The 14,831-nt window shown below is 40.5% G+C and overlaps 1 protein-coding gene across 1 annotated transcript; it reads right to left on the bottom strand.

Moving 5' to 3' along the window:
* Nucleotides 1–1,401: 1,401 nt before the first annotated feature.
* col9a1b (collagen, type IX, alpha 1b) lies at nt 1,402–14,790 on the bottom strand. Its single transcript, XM_086045099.1, has 32 exons — nt 14,631–14,790; nt 13,875–13,928; nt 13,766–13,801; nt 13,525–13,587; nt 12,518–12,571; nt 12,174–12,209; nt 12,073–12,096; nt 11,928–11,981; nt 11,303–11,356; nt 11,151–11,183; nt 11,013–11,069; nt 10,772–10,825; nt 9,642–9,695; nt 9,496–9,549; nt 9,351–9,404; nt 8,349–8,402; nt 8,216–8,269; nt 8,084–8,137; nt 7,949–8,002; nt 7,424–7,468; nt 7,274–7,327; nt 7,126–7,179; nt 6,976–7,029; nt 5,865–5,936; nt 5,692–5,727; nt 5,563–5,607; nt 5,430–5,462; nt 5,187–5,333; nt 4,316–4,370; nt 3,369–3,557; nt 2,322–2,399; nt 1,402–2,243 (listed from the first exon to the last, which is right to left on the bottom strand). The coding sequence occupies exons 1-32, from the start codon at nt 14,703–14,705 to the stop codon at nt 2,053–2,055; spliced, it is 2,025 nt and encodes a 674-aa protein (XP_085901225.1). The 5' UTR covers nt 14,706–14,790; the 3' UTR covers nt 1,402–2,052.
* Nucleotides 14,791–14,831: the final 41 nt, after the last annotated feature.

The following is a 14,831-nucleotide window of genomic DNA, read 5'->3' as shown; positions in this document are numbered from 1 at the left end:
AGTCTAAAGAGCCCCCTGCTGGATGAGAGTGAAAATGTTTAATGTAGGGTAAGGACTTTGGGCTATAGGCTTTCTATTGGCTTGTGGCTTTTTTCATCATGTTCCTCTTAATGGGCTCCCCTCTGAGACAATAAAGCTGACCTTGATCGAATTCTGATGGCACGAAAAGTAATCTGAACTTCCTGTTTTTCCTCTGTTGTACTGATGAGAGCTTCTCGTGTGTGTGTGTGCACTTAATATTCATGTGACTTCAATTTAGCTGAGATAACGAGGGAGGACTGAAAAGTGGCTCCTGATGTCACAGCTCACTTCACCAGCATTTTAGTGCAAAACTATTTAACTATAAGTGGAGTGCAAACACAAAGGCGTGTATTTGTTGTTGCTTCATTTCAATCAACTGCTTATCTTGTCATGGCTTATTCTGTTCTTTTCAGTCCTCCAAATGCAAAGTTATTCTGTGACCACGTGTCATGTAATCTTGTGAATAAACTTGTAATGAGGGGAGTATGGATCAGCATCTCAGCATGCTCTCTTAGAAAAAAAATGTCTGCCTGCTGCTCTCATTGAAACTGTTTATAAGCCGGTGTCGTACTGAGTGTCCTTTTGTCCTTGTTTTTGTTTGCTTCAATATCTACCTCACTCTGTTCGACACGTGATTAGCTATTTTGGAAAACGTCGGTTTTTTTTATGTTTTCACACACATTGTGTGAGTTTCATTTGTATGTGGTTACCATGAGCAGAAGTTCTCTTTGACGTGTTCCTTTTCAACATTTTCTTGTTCTGAACTGACATCTGCCTTAATTGTGTGCAATAAACGTTATACAGTGCTTTATTTGCATTCTGTTGTATTTCATTAACTTACCGTCAGTCCCTGGAACATGGAATCGCCTCTTTATTTGTTTTTTCTATTACATTTTATTTGAATGATGTTGTGTTTTTTATTTTAAACATCTGTAAGATGTTTTATGTGATTGCTTTGTTACCAGTAACAAGGTCAGAAAACTGTGCGCAATGAACCACAAGTCATACATCTTCTGAAAGCCCTCGAGCAGTGCTTTGGAAATGTGTGATCCTTTGTCCGTTATGTCCTGAAATAATTAATTCAGTTGCAGTTTTTATGCTATTGCCTCAAAACCTGGTGGATATATAGTAGAACAATGGCCCCTAGGAGAGACAGTTATGTCAAAGTTAATGACCAAACTAACCTCATATATGAATAAATACAAATTGAAAATAGATGGGAACAATATCTTTTAAAATATATAGTTCATTGTCTGCATATTGTCCCATTTATATTTAAAATGACCTGTATTAAACACATTGCCCAATCTTAAAGGTTTTTTTAATGAATGAATCTTTAGTTAAGAACCCCAAATCTGCATACAAAATAAATAAACAGTGTTGTGTGTAGTTTTTTATTTGTTACATTAATGACCATCGCAATCATCATTATTAAAATATACTGTTGTCGTCCTGTACAACGATGCAAAATGTCACATCGGAATGTTTTGTAGGAAATATACTTAACCACAACCCAAATATTTTTTTACAGATTTACAACATACACTGAAGTCAGTGTGACACCCTCTGTCCTTTTTATTTGCAGCTGCAAAGACTTTCTGATATGTGGACAGTTGTTAAAAAAAAAAAAAAAAAAAGAAAAATCGCTTGTCTTTGATAAATTACCACATACAACACAAAAAGACACTACCTAATCCAGATTTATTTGGGTGATTGTTTGACATGTTTTGTGAGGAAATGGAGGGTTTGTTTGTTTTTTTTACTTGTGGAGGGGAAAAAGCTGTGAATAGAGGGAAGTGGGATGAACAATCAGACCACCTTGCTGAGAATATAAAAAACATCTATCCAGGTAGAAAAAAAACAACAAGACTTTGGAAACACATAAAAATTGCTGTGTATTTTTCTGGAGGCGGACGCCTCGTGGCGGAGCTTGTCAAGACACGACCAGAGGTTAATGGAGGGAAGGCACCACGAACCCCTGAGATGAAACATGTCCTAATCAAATAGTCTCTGTCTCTCCCAGAGTGGCTTTTAGTTCCTTGCAGGTCCCTTCACATCCACAGGCTGAGCACCCGGTGACAGGTTACAAGAGGATGGGTCGCAGTAACCATTAGGACCGGCTGAACCGGGAGGCCCCGGTACACCGGGCTGTCCGGGAAGACCAGGAGGTCCCCTCTGGCCGTCTCGACCGTCCTGACCGTAACCAGGTTTGCCAGCCTCGCCTGAAAGCGCATGCGTTCCTCTCGTCAGCCTCGACATAGCCTGTAATATTGAAGTATGGAAATCTCACGTTTACTCACCAGGGAGTCCTGGAGGTCCTTGCTGACCTTTGGCTCCTCGCACTGTGGGCCCGCGGGACCCTCTGTCGCCCATTTCACCTGCGAGCGACAAAAATTAAATGATGACGCTAAAGTACTTACCAGCAGTGAGATAGATATAAAGCAGAGATGGGCAACTTAAATGCTGGAGGGGGACACAATTTTTCATCAGTGTTACCGGGGGGGCCACATAGGACCACGCACTTCCTAACCAGATGTACAAGTATGACAAAAATCCCATTTTAAATATGGACAAAAGACATGCTCTGAATGTATTTCATTTTTCATAGTACATTTCTCAATGTATATATAAATAAAGGCTGCATTGTCCTAACTCAACAACAAAGGGTTTGAAGCAAACAACAAAACAATCATATACTGTGATGTTTGTTTCCAATACAAAGGTTTCTTAAAGCAAATAAATTATGCCACCATTTTTTTTTCAGTTTTGTTAAAGAATTGTGTTTTCTGTTTTTGAAATGTGTGCCCTAAAATTATAAAATATTACTGGTATGACCAGAACTGGTACGACTATGAACTATGTGAAGCAGGAAGTAGAGTTTTAGCTAACATATGGATGGATAAACAGCCTTCTAAGCTACAAGTATTTTCAATTAGTGTGTTCTCTTTTTTGGCATTTGAGTCTCAGAGAAACTAGCACAATACAGGACTCTGCCATTATTGTCACTTCTGGTAGCCTACATGTTTTTCTTTGTGTCATTTGAGTCACAGTGGAACGTTTCCAAAAAAAAAACAAAAAAACATCACAACGGTAAACAGCATAGTCCTCGAAACATGAAAAGTACTCTGCTAACTAAGATACTCATTGACAAAGAAACAGCACGAGGGAACAAAAAAAAATGTCACCTATACTGTAGCTTACTTTCTCTTTTTGCTATTTGAGTCACAATGAGACCATTTTCTCCACACAATTAAAAATGGTTTGGTGGCCTGCTGCTACACAGCGGACAAACAAACACAAATTGCTTGATTATGTTTAATCTTGGTCGAAGTCTGTGGTCAAGTTACCTTTCGGTCCCTTTGCTCCAAGTTGTCCTGGTGGCCCTTTGAGTCCAGGAAGACCTCTTGCCCCCGACTGTCCTGGGAAGCCATTGTCTCCCGGAGCCCCAGGAGGGCCTGGTTGTCCAGGTTTACCAGGTAAGCCGACAGCACCAGACTCTGGTCTTCTCAAACTAGCAGCCAACTGGGCCAGTTGTTCTATTGGAGATGAAATTATGAGAGAATTAAACCAAAGAGTTCATGACGGGCACCAGTGTTGTGTTGGCAGTAAGCCTCGTGGAGATGTTCTCGATGCTATTGTGGGTTCAATTCAGAGTGAAATCCTTAAAACTTTTCCTGTCTTTCAACAAAATCCTCAGTAATTTCAACAGAGAAGAGACAGTACTTTTTAATACAGCAGAAAATGTGTGTTCACGGTGCAAATGATCCAATATTAATCTCCTATGATTCTTTTCTGCTTACTATCCTGCACTTCCTGGGTCTTGCTGAAAATTCATGCAGTGCATGCTGCCTGACTGTTCCTTTTAAACATTGCCTTCCCTGGCACTGACTCTCTTTTCTCGGAGCAGAGGAGTGGAGGTCTGCTGGAGGTGTAATTAATTTTTCAGCAGCTCGGCTATAAAAAAGTAATGACTCTAGGAGATGAGTTTGGAAGACACCAGAGCAAAAGAATAAAGAGAACAGAGGTTGTGTCTTCCGCTGGAACATTTCTTTCGAGGCGAACAAGGAGATCTTTCATCCATCAAATAAACAAAGACTGAAGCTTATTTCATGTTTTGCTTATGAGCCCTTCTCGTTCCTGTGTGTGAACTATGTAGTATTGAGCAAGCGTCTGATCAATGAGAGAGCAGAAGGCCAGGGCCACGCTATGTGAGCTAGTGTAAGCAAGCATTGGGCTGAGATTCAAGTCATAAACGAGGCACGAGGGGATGATGAATGGGGTCATCGCTTCTTACCTTGCATGACTCGCATGCAGACCTGCTTGATGTGCTGGTCGCTCGGTTCTTTACCCTGCAAAACAAACAGTAGCAGAGTGCGTCAAAACACCAAAACACTTTCGCCATCCCAGTTTCATTCAAATTTTTTCTTTCCTATTTGTAGTTTATCACCATGATCACATCTTTCAGAGACGGGAAATGGATGGCTTTCATCCATCCATTGTCTATACCGCTAATCCTCACAAGGATTGCGGGCGTGCTGGAGCCTATCCCAGCTGTCTTCGGGCTGTAGGCGGGGGACACCCTGAATTGGTTGCCAGCCAATCGCAGGGCACACAGAGACAAACATCCGCACTCACGATCACACCTAGGGGCAATTTAGAATGTCCAATCAACTTACCATGCATGTTTTTGGAATGTGGGAGGAAACCGGAGTACCCGGAGAAAACCCACGCAGGCACGGGGCGAACATGCAAACTCCACACAGGGAGGCCGGAGCCGGAATCGAACCCACGACGGATGAGTTTCATTGATCTCGAAATGGGAAATTTCTGGTAGTCAGGTCAACAAGGGGTCTTGGGTTGCATTGCCTGAGCCACACTTTGACCAAACTTTCTCGGCCACATTGAAACCCAACACCCACATTAAAATGTGTGCCCAAAATTACTCGTATTTCTATAACATCTACCCAGTCGAACCTCAAAATTGCCATCTTGCATGACATCAACTTGAACATTCAGCTAAATGGTGAACTCCACAAGTGTATTTTACTTTTTCTTTGTTTTTTCTGCATGCTTTTTATGATCCTTCCACAGAAGGGAGTGATGCCAAAACAGGGGGAGAAATTGACAATCAGCATAAGCCCTGCAGGAAATCAACCTTTACCTACCGCAGGACCTTGTGTTCCTCTGGCTCCAGGTGGACCTCTGTTCCCCTGCATGCCTCTCGGTCCAGGTGTGCCAGGCGGACCCTCTATTCCGGGCTGGCCTCGAGTTCCCTCTGGACCTCTTCTGCCAGCCTCGCCAGGGTTTCCAGTCTTGAGAAATAATGCATTCCGGAGACAATGAATTAGGAAGTTCGGAGCACATTCAAAAGAAACATTGCAATGCCCAAAATATAAACTGTTACACACCTCTCCCTTTGCACCACCTTCTCCTGGTTCACCCTTCAAAAGATGCAAGACATCAACAAAAATGGAAGCATTATGCATTGTATTTTCCTGAGATCTTGCAGTGAAAAGTGTTCATATTTGCATAAGAACTTACATTATCTCCTCTCTCTCCAGGGTTGCCTTCATCACCTTGTGGACCCTGAAAAAAATATGTAATCATTTTTGGGTTAAATATCATTATACCTCATACATGAAATAATCATTTCATATGAGGATTTCATACCTGCTCTCCCTTGGGCCCTGCTTCTCCCCGCTCGCCCTGTAATCAACAAGACAAATGAGCTTTGCTGCAGGTGTGTGTGTGTGTGCATTAGTTCTCAGCATAGGGAGCTCTGTGTTGAGTGATAATCATCCAAACAATTGTCTTTCCAAGATGGACTCTGGTGATTTCCTTACCCTTTCTCCTTTTACTCCAGGAACGCCAGGAGGGCCCGGAACACCAGGAAGGCCAGGGTCACCTTTGGGTCCCTATCGCAAACCCCACAAGCACATTTAAGGTGGGCTTTGACGAATGACGAGACACAATTTAAGATAGACGGACTGATGAATGAAGGAAGTAGATTTTCACCTGTCAATGTAATCGTCACTAACCGCGTCCATCAATCCACCAAATTTCACACAAAATTGACAATTTTTATATATATATAAATTGTCAATTAAAAAAAAAAGATGTCTTAAATGTTCTTTCGTTTTTTTAAATTGAGTCTGTACCTACAATTAAAAAAAAAATCCAGGGATTGCACTATGTATATAAACAACCATTCACACTTGCATAATATATAATGCACAGCAAAATATATGTGCAGATGTGGGTTAAAAGTCAAATTTGAACCGAAATTTTCTTAACAAAATCAATCCAACGCAGTTTATCTAATACTACTCCTACTGCAACTACCACTACTGCACTAAGCGAAAACAACGAAAAACACGATAGTAATATAAATAATTGTTGTCTAAATTTTCAAAGGCATTACATGCTGAGCAATATTAATATACAGGAGTGGATCAAATGTCTTCCCGTGGCTCAAGTTGTGACTTTTTAGCGCAGCCAACAAAGCACGGCACCCTATCTTCAGTTTGCCTCCCATTTGATCTCTGCGGCACCGTGAGGAATGTCAGGACTGAGAACAGTGGACCCTTTCAGCCTGCTCTCCCCTCAATGTGAAAGTAGACCTCAAGTGAGATCCACTCGATTATACCAAAGTCTACTGGGAAACAAGAGCCAGGAAGAAACCTTCTCAGGCTTTCTTTAAATGCAAAAGCATCTTACATTGTAATACTTTGAAAAAAAGAATTTAGTCCAATCAAAAAATGCCATTATCCCCTGACGTTATCCAATAAAATTCAATTCAATTCAATTAAGAAAAAATAAATGTGATAGTATGCCCGGTGGAATTTCACTGCGTTCAATAAAATGAATTACATTAAATTAAATATGCTCAGTAGCCTCTAAATGTTTCCAGTCAAAGAATGTGAAATGATATTTGCTTATTAGCAACTATCTTACCCTGGAACCAGGCTTGCCAAGTGGACCCATTGGGCCTTGTTCTCCCAATTCTCCCTGCAAGCATAGAGGAGGATTAAAAAATAATGAAGGGGATCCTATGACTTTTAATTGACTTAAACCCATTAAAATGAAACCAGGATGAAGACTCACAGGTTCACCGATGGGTCCAACGGATCCAACCTCGCCTTGTTCCCCGCGCTCGCCCTGTAGAGAAAAAAGGTCAGGGTTGTTTTGTGGTTTGTTTCTGTCAGGTCAATATAATGCAAGCCTTGTTGGATAATAACTTGATGTACTATACCATTTTTCCAGCTGAACCCATTGTTCCAGGGAAGCCTGTTTGACCGGCATCTCCCTAAAGCGCAAAAGCAGTCCAATTGTGTCAATTTTCATTGCAAATATGAATGCGTGAAACAACAACCTCCAGTTAATTATGAATCAAGCCAGAAACCTTTGAGCCACTCTGTCCCTTTGGTCCAGGTGAACCAGGCAAACCCTGAAACACACAGAATAAGATCCAAAAAACATCTTAAAAAGGAAATTCACCTCACTGTTTCCACGCAGATGGAATAATTATATTTGTCTGAGCTACTGGCCCAAATAAGCTGCTTATAAACGTCTTGATCACAGCGCCCTCGAGGTTTAATTCGGGTGACGACTTTAACACCGACACAATCTCGGCTAAACAGTGTCACAGTCGAGTTGAGTCCCATTAGTGCCTTTCATTAGGCTCCTCACACATTAGAGGGCGGGAAAAGAGCGGCATGCACACTTGTGCCCAGAAGAACGTACTGTCTTGTAGCGTATGTGTGCGTGTGTGTGGGTTTCATATCATGTGTTTCATTTGGATGGCTAAAATCATAACAGGTTATCATCAGATATAATACAACACAATTATTTTGGGGAGAAGTTGTCATCTTAAACCCTTTCTCATTGTGAATCTGTGTGCTGCCCTTGGTTTGGGGGTCAAACTTACAGGAAGTCCCTGAGGGCCAACCTCTCCAGAAAGTCCAGGTTTTCCAATTCCTCCCTATAGGGAAAACAAACAGTCAGGGACATATGATTGTAACACATGCTCTATAATGATAATACGCAGCAGTAGGAGTGATACCTTTGTTCCTGGCATGCCTGGAATACCCTCACGGCCATCCACACCTGGTAAACCCTGGTGGGAATAATAAAATAAGCCCCCCCCAAAAAAATGTAACGTTGTCCTCCTGTTTGACAAAATAATCATACTCACAGCGTCTCCTTTGGGACCTGGCAGACCTGTGATGCCTCTTCCCCCTTGTAAACCCTGACCAACAAAACCTGTTAGATTGTTCAAACAAATATTATTTACAGACTGTAAGGTCACCGATGATGTGCCAACCTACCTGTTCACCTTTAGGCCCAGGCTCACCCATCACACCTCGTTGGCCTTGATCACCCTTAAATCATATATTTACTGTATGTCCAGTGTTGCAAGTAACACAATGCAAAAGTAATGCAAATACAGTAATCGGCACTTATTAGCTGTGATGCAGCAATGTTAGGTATTAGTGATTCAATTTTGGTAATATTATAATATTGTAGCCATGTCAATCTCAGTTCCAGTTGTTTAGGTGGGAGTAACTTAAAAGGAAATTGGTAGGGTAACATAATACAAGTCAGAGACAGTATTGTTGAACCATAAGCAATACTATTATTTTTGCTTGCGGATATTCTCATTCATCCGACGTCATTTCATCTTCAGAGCATTGAATCATCCACACCTGGGCTGCTCTGTTTATTCTAGAATATGTTTCACCCCTCATCCGAGTAGGCTTCATCAGTTCCAGCAGTAAGGCTTGGTTAGCACTGCACCAGCCTTAGTTGGTGTGGTAAACCAAACTATTTATACAATGACTTGTTGACAAGTCACGAAGCATCTTAACGACTCTTGTTTTCCATCCGAAGTGAATGATACCATTCATGGTTGGGGCATGCCTCCAATTTGGAGCATAACTAGTTGGGGTTTCCACATCAACTTAGACAGATGCAGTTCTAATCAAGCCTTGTTGCATGAACTGATGCAGTCTACCTAGATGAGTGGCAAAATGTCTTCTAAGACAAACAGAGTTGTGATCAATTCAGTGCCCTGAGAATTACAAGTATATATTGTGACATTTTGTTAGTAACTTGTCCTACCTAGACTCTTTATGTCAAGTGTGCACACTGATTTTCAAAACAGAAGTATATGAAACCAAGTGGACCAAAGTATTGGGACATGTAATATAGGAAGTGTAAAATAGATAAGAGTCTAGCAGATCCTATAATTGATGAACTATTTAACAGATCTATCTGTGTACATTTGTGTCCATATTTTGTCTCCATCTAATATACGTTTTAACACTTACAGATGCACCAGCAACACCTTGAGGACCTGGATCTCCATCAGGACCTCGAGCACCCTGGCAGACAACAAACAGTAAACATTACACATTTTGTCAGAGTTCAACTTAGATGGATAAATATTGCAGAAGGGAAAAAAAAAACACCAACCATCTCTCCCTTAGTGCCCATCATTCCTGTGGCTCCACGGATGCCCTGTGCGCCCTGGAACAACACACAGGCACAACAGGTGAGTGAAATAAAAGTCAGCTGAGCACAACACACACACTGAAAGCAACGCAAATAGTCAATCTCACCGTCGGTCCTTGTGCACCGACCTCCCCTAGGCCCCCTTGCTCTCCTTCCTCTCCCTAGGAGCAAACACGACAAGACAACACAAATAACATCAGAAGCAAGGAAGAAGAAAAAAAAAAAAAATGTCACGCCACTAACGATGCCTCTCGGTTGCACAAAAACTGTGTATTGTGATAATGGGAAAACAAGAACATTAATTCTGTTTTAAATTTTTGTTAAGCTGATGATTTAACTCTAATTTGTTGCCCCGCTTTGCTAATTACAAATAAATAATGTGCTGACTCTGCACTAGATACGGAAGAAAGCGTTTGGGGGTTTCAAGCATCGCAGATTTTCTGTCATTAAAAAGGCAATTTGTTCTTTTAATTACGGGTAATAGAAGTGGCTATTGAAAGAAGTAAACAACACGGGCCGGATAATGAAACGGTACACAACAACAAACTAGTGAACGACATGAAACACGTCTGCGTATGTTTTACATCACAGTGCAGATGAATGATCAGTTCTGCTCATCTAAAACACATTTTTATTTGTCTAGTGGCAACTCCAGAACGAGTGAGCAGCTAAACCTTTATTTATATAATAAATGGGAAGAAATTGTGTTTACAGAGGCCTCTAATTTTTTAGGAAGCGTTTATACTCTCAGCGAAGCATTTTGAGAACTTTCGCCCTGAACAAGATGGAAACCATGCCGGATTATCATGTTGTCATTTTCTTGTTAACAGCAAGTGGCTCAGCATAAACAGGCAAAAGGTCCCTGAAATGGCTCCCCTTTTGTCAGTGGCAGACAACATCATTGTGAGGCTGATAGTGAATCATATCCTGCACACAGAAAGATCACCTCATTTCCATTTATATAGTGTATGAACACGTAACAGAGGGAAAGGGTGCTTGAACATCATTTCAAATCTATCATGCTGGCGAGGCATCAGAGGCATTACGCGAAGATGTCTGGCCTCTTCCTGACAATAAGCGGCACGGAAAATGCTTGCCTCAAACTGTGGAGCGAGATTTTCCTAACAGTGGATTCAGACATAATCTGTATTGGAATGTTGTGGCATGCGTGTTGCATTTATGTGCCTAAATCTCACTGGGATGAATCACCTGCATGGAATATTGGAGCAACACATACCTTGTGCCCTTGTTTGCCGGGTATCCCTCCTTCACCTTTGACGCCTTTGTGGCCCTGGTGAAAAGCATAGAGAAAAGCAGTTACTGTAGACTTTTAATGAAAGTGTTTTTTGGCATGAGGTGTGAACATGCAGCAAAAGTTTAAAAATATATATTATTATTATTATTATTTCTTTGCTATATCATAGCTAAATAGCTATAGCATAGCTAATGTTGACACAAGATTCTTCTCTTTCAATCACCTTCATGCCAGGAAGGCCAGGATGTCCCGAGGTCCCGGGTGGACAAGAGTTAGGACACTAAACAGCAGCAGAAATGTCAGAAATGTCAAACATGTCACAAAATTTAAATATCTTTGTTTTCATTTTGACTGATTTTACCAGGTCAGCGCTGCCCAGCATCCCAGCTGCCCCCTGCAACGAAAGAGGAAATGTGTTTTATACTTAGAAGACACAACTTGAATATATTAAAAGGTGCTATTACTAGTTTGTCTCAATTTATTTTAGGGTTCAAATTAAAAAACGTCACTTACTCTGGGGCCCGTTGGTCCACGAGGTCCTTGTGGCCCTCTCACACCCATCGGCCCCTGTGGTCAAAAATTACACAAAAATGATACTTTGTTAAGCCTATTTGATTACATCAATTTAATTTTGGGATCTGCTTCCATCCGTCTCATGTGTCATTTTATTGCTGTTTTGTTGTTTATAAGTATCTTAGTTTTATTGTTGTTTCTCCTGTGTTTTGTATTGCCCAGAAAGCCATCTATGTATGAATCAAATAAAAATAAATAGTAGCATTCTGTCATCTGTCATCTGTAATAAAATGAGTTCAATGTGAAAAAACATTTATTTGCAAATGGAAATCCAATGCAAAACAAAGTCGTACTCGCTTTATACTCTATATGTTTTTTGCCCCCTAAACCTGATATCAAAATTGTGAGAATGGTCATAAAAATACAATTAATATATTATCTGTAATGAGGGGTGCTACAGTATATTTCATTGCAATAATATAACACATTTTTGCGATGGCAGGTTATCACATCATCTGTTTCGTGGGCACAAAGAGCTTTCAAAGCAACATTGCTTACTTGTAACATGAAGTGATTTTCACTTATCTAATTAACAATAGCGAATTAAAACACTTTCTGTACTTACAGGTGGTCCTGTTTTTCCCAATTGGCCTGGAAGTCCTCCTGGCCCAGGTGGCCCCTGCCGCAATCAAACCGGGCGGAGATGAAACTTGTTTTCCGGCAAAAACATGTAAACAAGTATGACTAATAATGTATGGTGAGTAACTTACAGGGGGTCCATCTGACCCGACACCCTGAGGAGAAACATACAGTGTAATGAGTGATTTATGTAGTTTGATGGACGCATATTTGGCGATGATGTGAAACTCACAGCAGTTCCACGAGGTCCAACTGTTCCTGGTTCACCCTTGAAACAAATAGAGCTATATTACGGGAATGGATATATCCAAACACTCTAAGTTTTTGCAAATAATTTATGTGAGACGAAATAGTTATCACATGACTGGGCCGGCCAGGCACACTTGACCCAACAATGTTTGTACTAATGAGGAGTGATGCCGGGCTTTGCCTCCCCACGGAGATTACACAGAGGACTTGCAGGATTAGGTCTCATTTGTCAGGAGGAATTTATGCAAAGAACGGCAAAAGAGCAGACAGCAGCTTGGCACCGTTTCCCGGACGTTCTCTGAGGTGAGGGGCTCATTAGTCACTTACTTTCTGTCCGGGGGGACCGTCAGGCCCGGGCTCTCCGATAGGGCCCGTCAAACCCTGCAGAGAGCACATTCAGTCAGGATTAGCTCACGTTGCCGTGTGCTTGTTAAATGAGCCAGTACCATTCCTCTGGCAATATTTCCATATTCAGAATTAGATCGCTATAATGTTACATCATCATAAATTTCACCTTGTGGGAGGAGCCCTGGTCATAAAAGGGATTGACCACCTCCTACCGGCTGTTACATTACATATTATGGTGCAGTTTGGAGCGTTAATTAAATCCCCAGTTTCACTCAAATCCTAAAAAATTTAAAGAGGCACACGGGAGGAAAGTTTAGAGGAGGAAGGAGTCAGCAGTGGGCCAAGAGGGCAAACTACTCAGACTGCAGACAGCAGAGAGCGACATTCCTTTGGCTCATTTCAAACAAGGAATCATTCCACACTGTTTTGTGGATTCTCAGTGGAAGATACTGACTGCACCTGGGTCACAGAGAGGCTTTTGTTTTCAAACTGCCGTCATTTTAGACACATTAATTAACGCGCATGAATTAACTTTTTTTTTTTTCTAAACGTTTTTGCGATAATGCATAATGGGATTTTCATCACCTGTCAGTTAAGTACAGTACAGTACTGTACAGCACCACAAGTACCTTTCACCAGTCATTCCGATGTAAAAAAGTAAAGAATAGATATTATTCGGGTACTAATCCATGTGGCTTTTCCAACAACTTTACATTGTTGAGCACTTTATTGTTCAATAGTTTTTTGCTTCTTAAGTGCCCAAATTTTGCATCTTGGCTGTACATGATGTCATTATAGCATTGCTAAAACAAACAATGAAATGATGGTCCACTATTTTTGCACAATATATTAACTGTTAATTTGGTTATTAAAAAACAATTTGAGTGATAGTTTTATAGAGAAACCTTGAAATGTCCAATAATACAGCAAACAGAAATAATCTTGAAATATGAAGAAAAGCATGAATACAAATATACATTATTTACATCATTGCCAGGAATTCCAGGTAATCCAGAAGATCCACCTCTACCAGGTTCTCCATCAGGTCCCTGCAAATGACAATTCCGCACAAAAGTTTTGAAATTAGACAAATGAAAATGAAATAAGATAAGATCAAATAAAATAAAATAAGATAAAATAAAATAAAATAAAATAAAATAAAATAAAATAAAATAAAATAAAATAAAATAAAACTGGGGGTATCAAAAATGAAAAATGTATAGTTACAGCAGGACCAGCCGGGCCATCTGATCCTCTATCACCCTAAAATGAATGAAAAAATGTTGAGTCACAAATACAGGAAAACAGAATAACATGACTGCACTGAAGGACTCACATCAATGCCATCAATTCCTGGTACACCTGCAGGTCCAGGAGGTCCTTGTCCCCTCTGCGTAGGGAAAAACACATTAGCACAAATCCATTTGAAATTTAAAAATAGACAATTATTTTTTGTGTCTTTTGTGATTTTTTTGTTTGTGTGTTGGTTTGTGTGAATTAGTCAAAATCAAAGTGACACTGAGGGCACAGGTGCCTCCACAACCCACTCCAAACATATCACACATTATAATTTTGTGACCCTCTTATGCCCAGTATATATATTCTAGAAACCAACATATATGATTTGAGAATACATTTGAGTTTCCATTCCAATCATAGTGAGTAACTTAGAACCCTGTGGGTTGTTGATGATATAAATAAAAAAATAAATCAAAATAATTTGTGGCAAAAATAATTGTACTTCTATATCATTTTTACAAATACATTATTTAAAAAGAATACACTCTTGAAAAAGAAGTTACTGTAGTAATAATGATAATAATAATAATAACTCATATTTTATTTGAATTCCGTAAGTGCTTTATGAAGTGTGATGCTTTTCCCCTCAAAGAAATCCAGACAGAATTCACTCAAATACATTTTTATACATGTGTAGTATGCTCACAACATTTGAAGAAGAAAAAAAAACACTTGTTCACGTACAGCTCATACGTCTGAACAATGTGTAGAAAAGCACTCACCTGCACCTCTGTCACGTCATTCTATAGAAAGAAACAAAGAGAGAGGAATGAGGGTAACAAATAAGACTTACTTGAGCTGAGCAAAGTAGAGCAAAGTGCAGGAGCAGCCCCAGGAGAGGCCTTCGATAGCTGGGGGCCCGAGCCATGATTCCCCGTGGGCTGAAAAGGTAACAGTTGTAAGTCCTTTTCTGTGGGATTTGTTGGGATGGAAGAAGCCCCAGACAAAACAACCCAACTGGAACCCTCTTGGCTATCTAGAGACCCTCAGAGGG

The sequence above is a fragment of the Filicampus tigris genome, chromosome 11, assembly GCF_054856515.1.
Source record: "Filicampus tigris isolate MCC_2025a chromosome 11, RoL_Ftig_1.0, whole genome shotgun sequence".
Taxonomy (NCBI): domain Eukaryota; kingdom Metazoa; phylum Chordata; class Actinopteri; order Syngnathiformes; family Syngnathidae; genus Filicampus; species Filicampus tigris.
Note: the sequence above shows the minus strand (reverse complement) of the source record. Positions and strands in the feature narration are given on the sequence as shown.

Bases quoted from the DNA above. Each gene is read 5' to 3' on its own strand.
- col9a1b (XM_086045099.1), bottom strand. From the start codon at position 14,705: ATGGCTCGGGCCCCCAGCTATCGAAGGCCTCTCCTGGGGCTGCTCCTG. The intron at 11,184-11,302 runs GTAAGTGACGTT...CTTTCGTTGCAG, and splicing joins GTGGACCAACGGGCCCCAGA to GGGGCAGCTGGGATGCTGGG. The intron at 9,405-9,495 runs GTTGGTGTTTTT...GTTGTCTGCCAG, and splicing joins TGGGCACTAAGGGAGAGATG to GGTGCTCGAGGTCCTGATGG.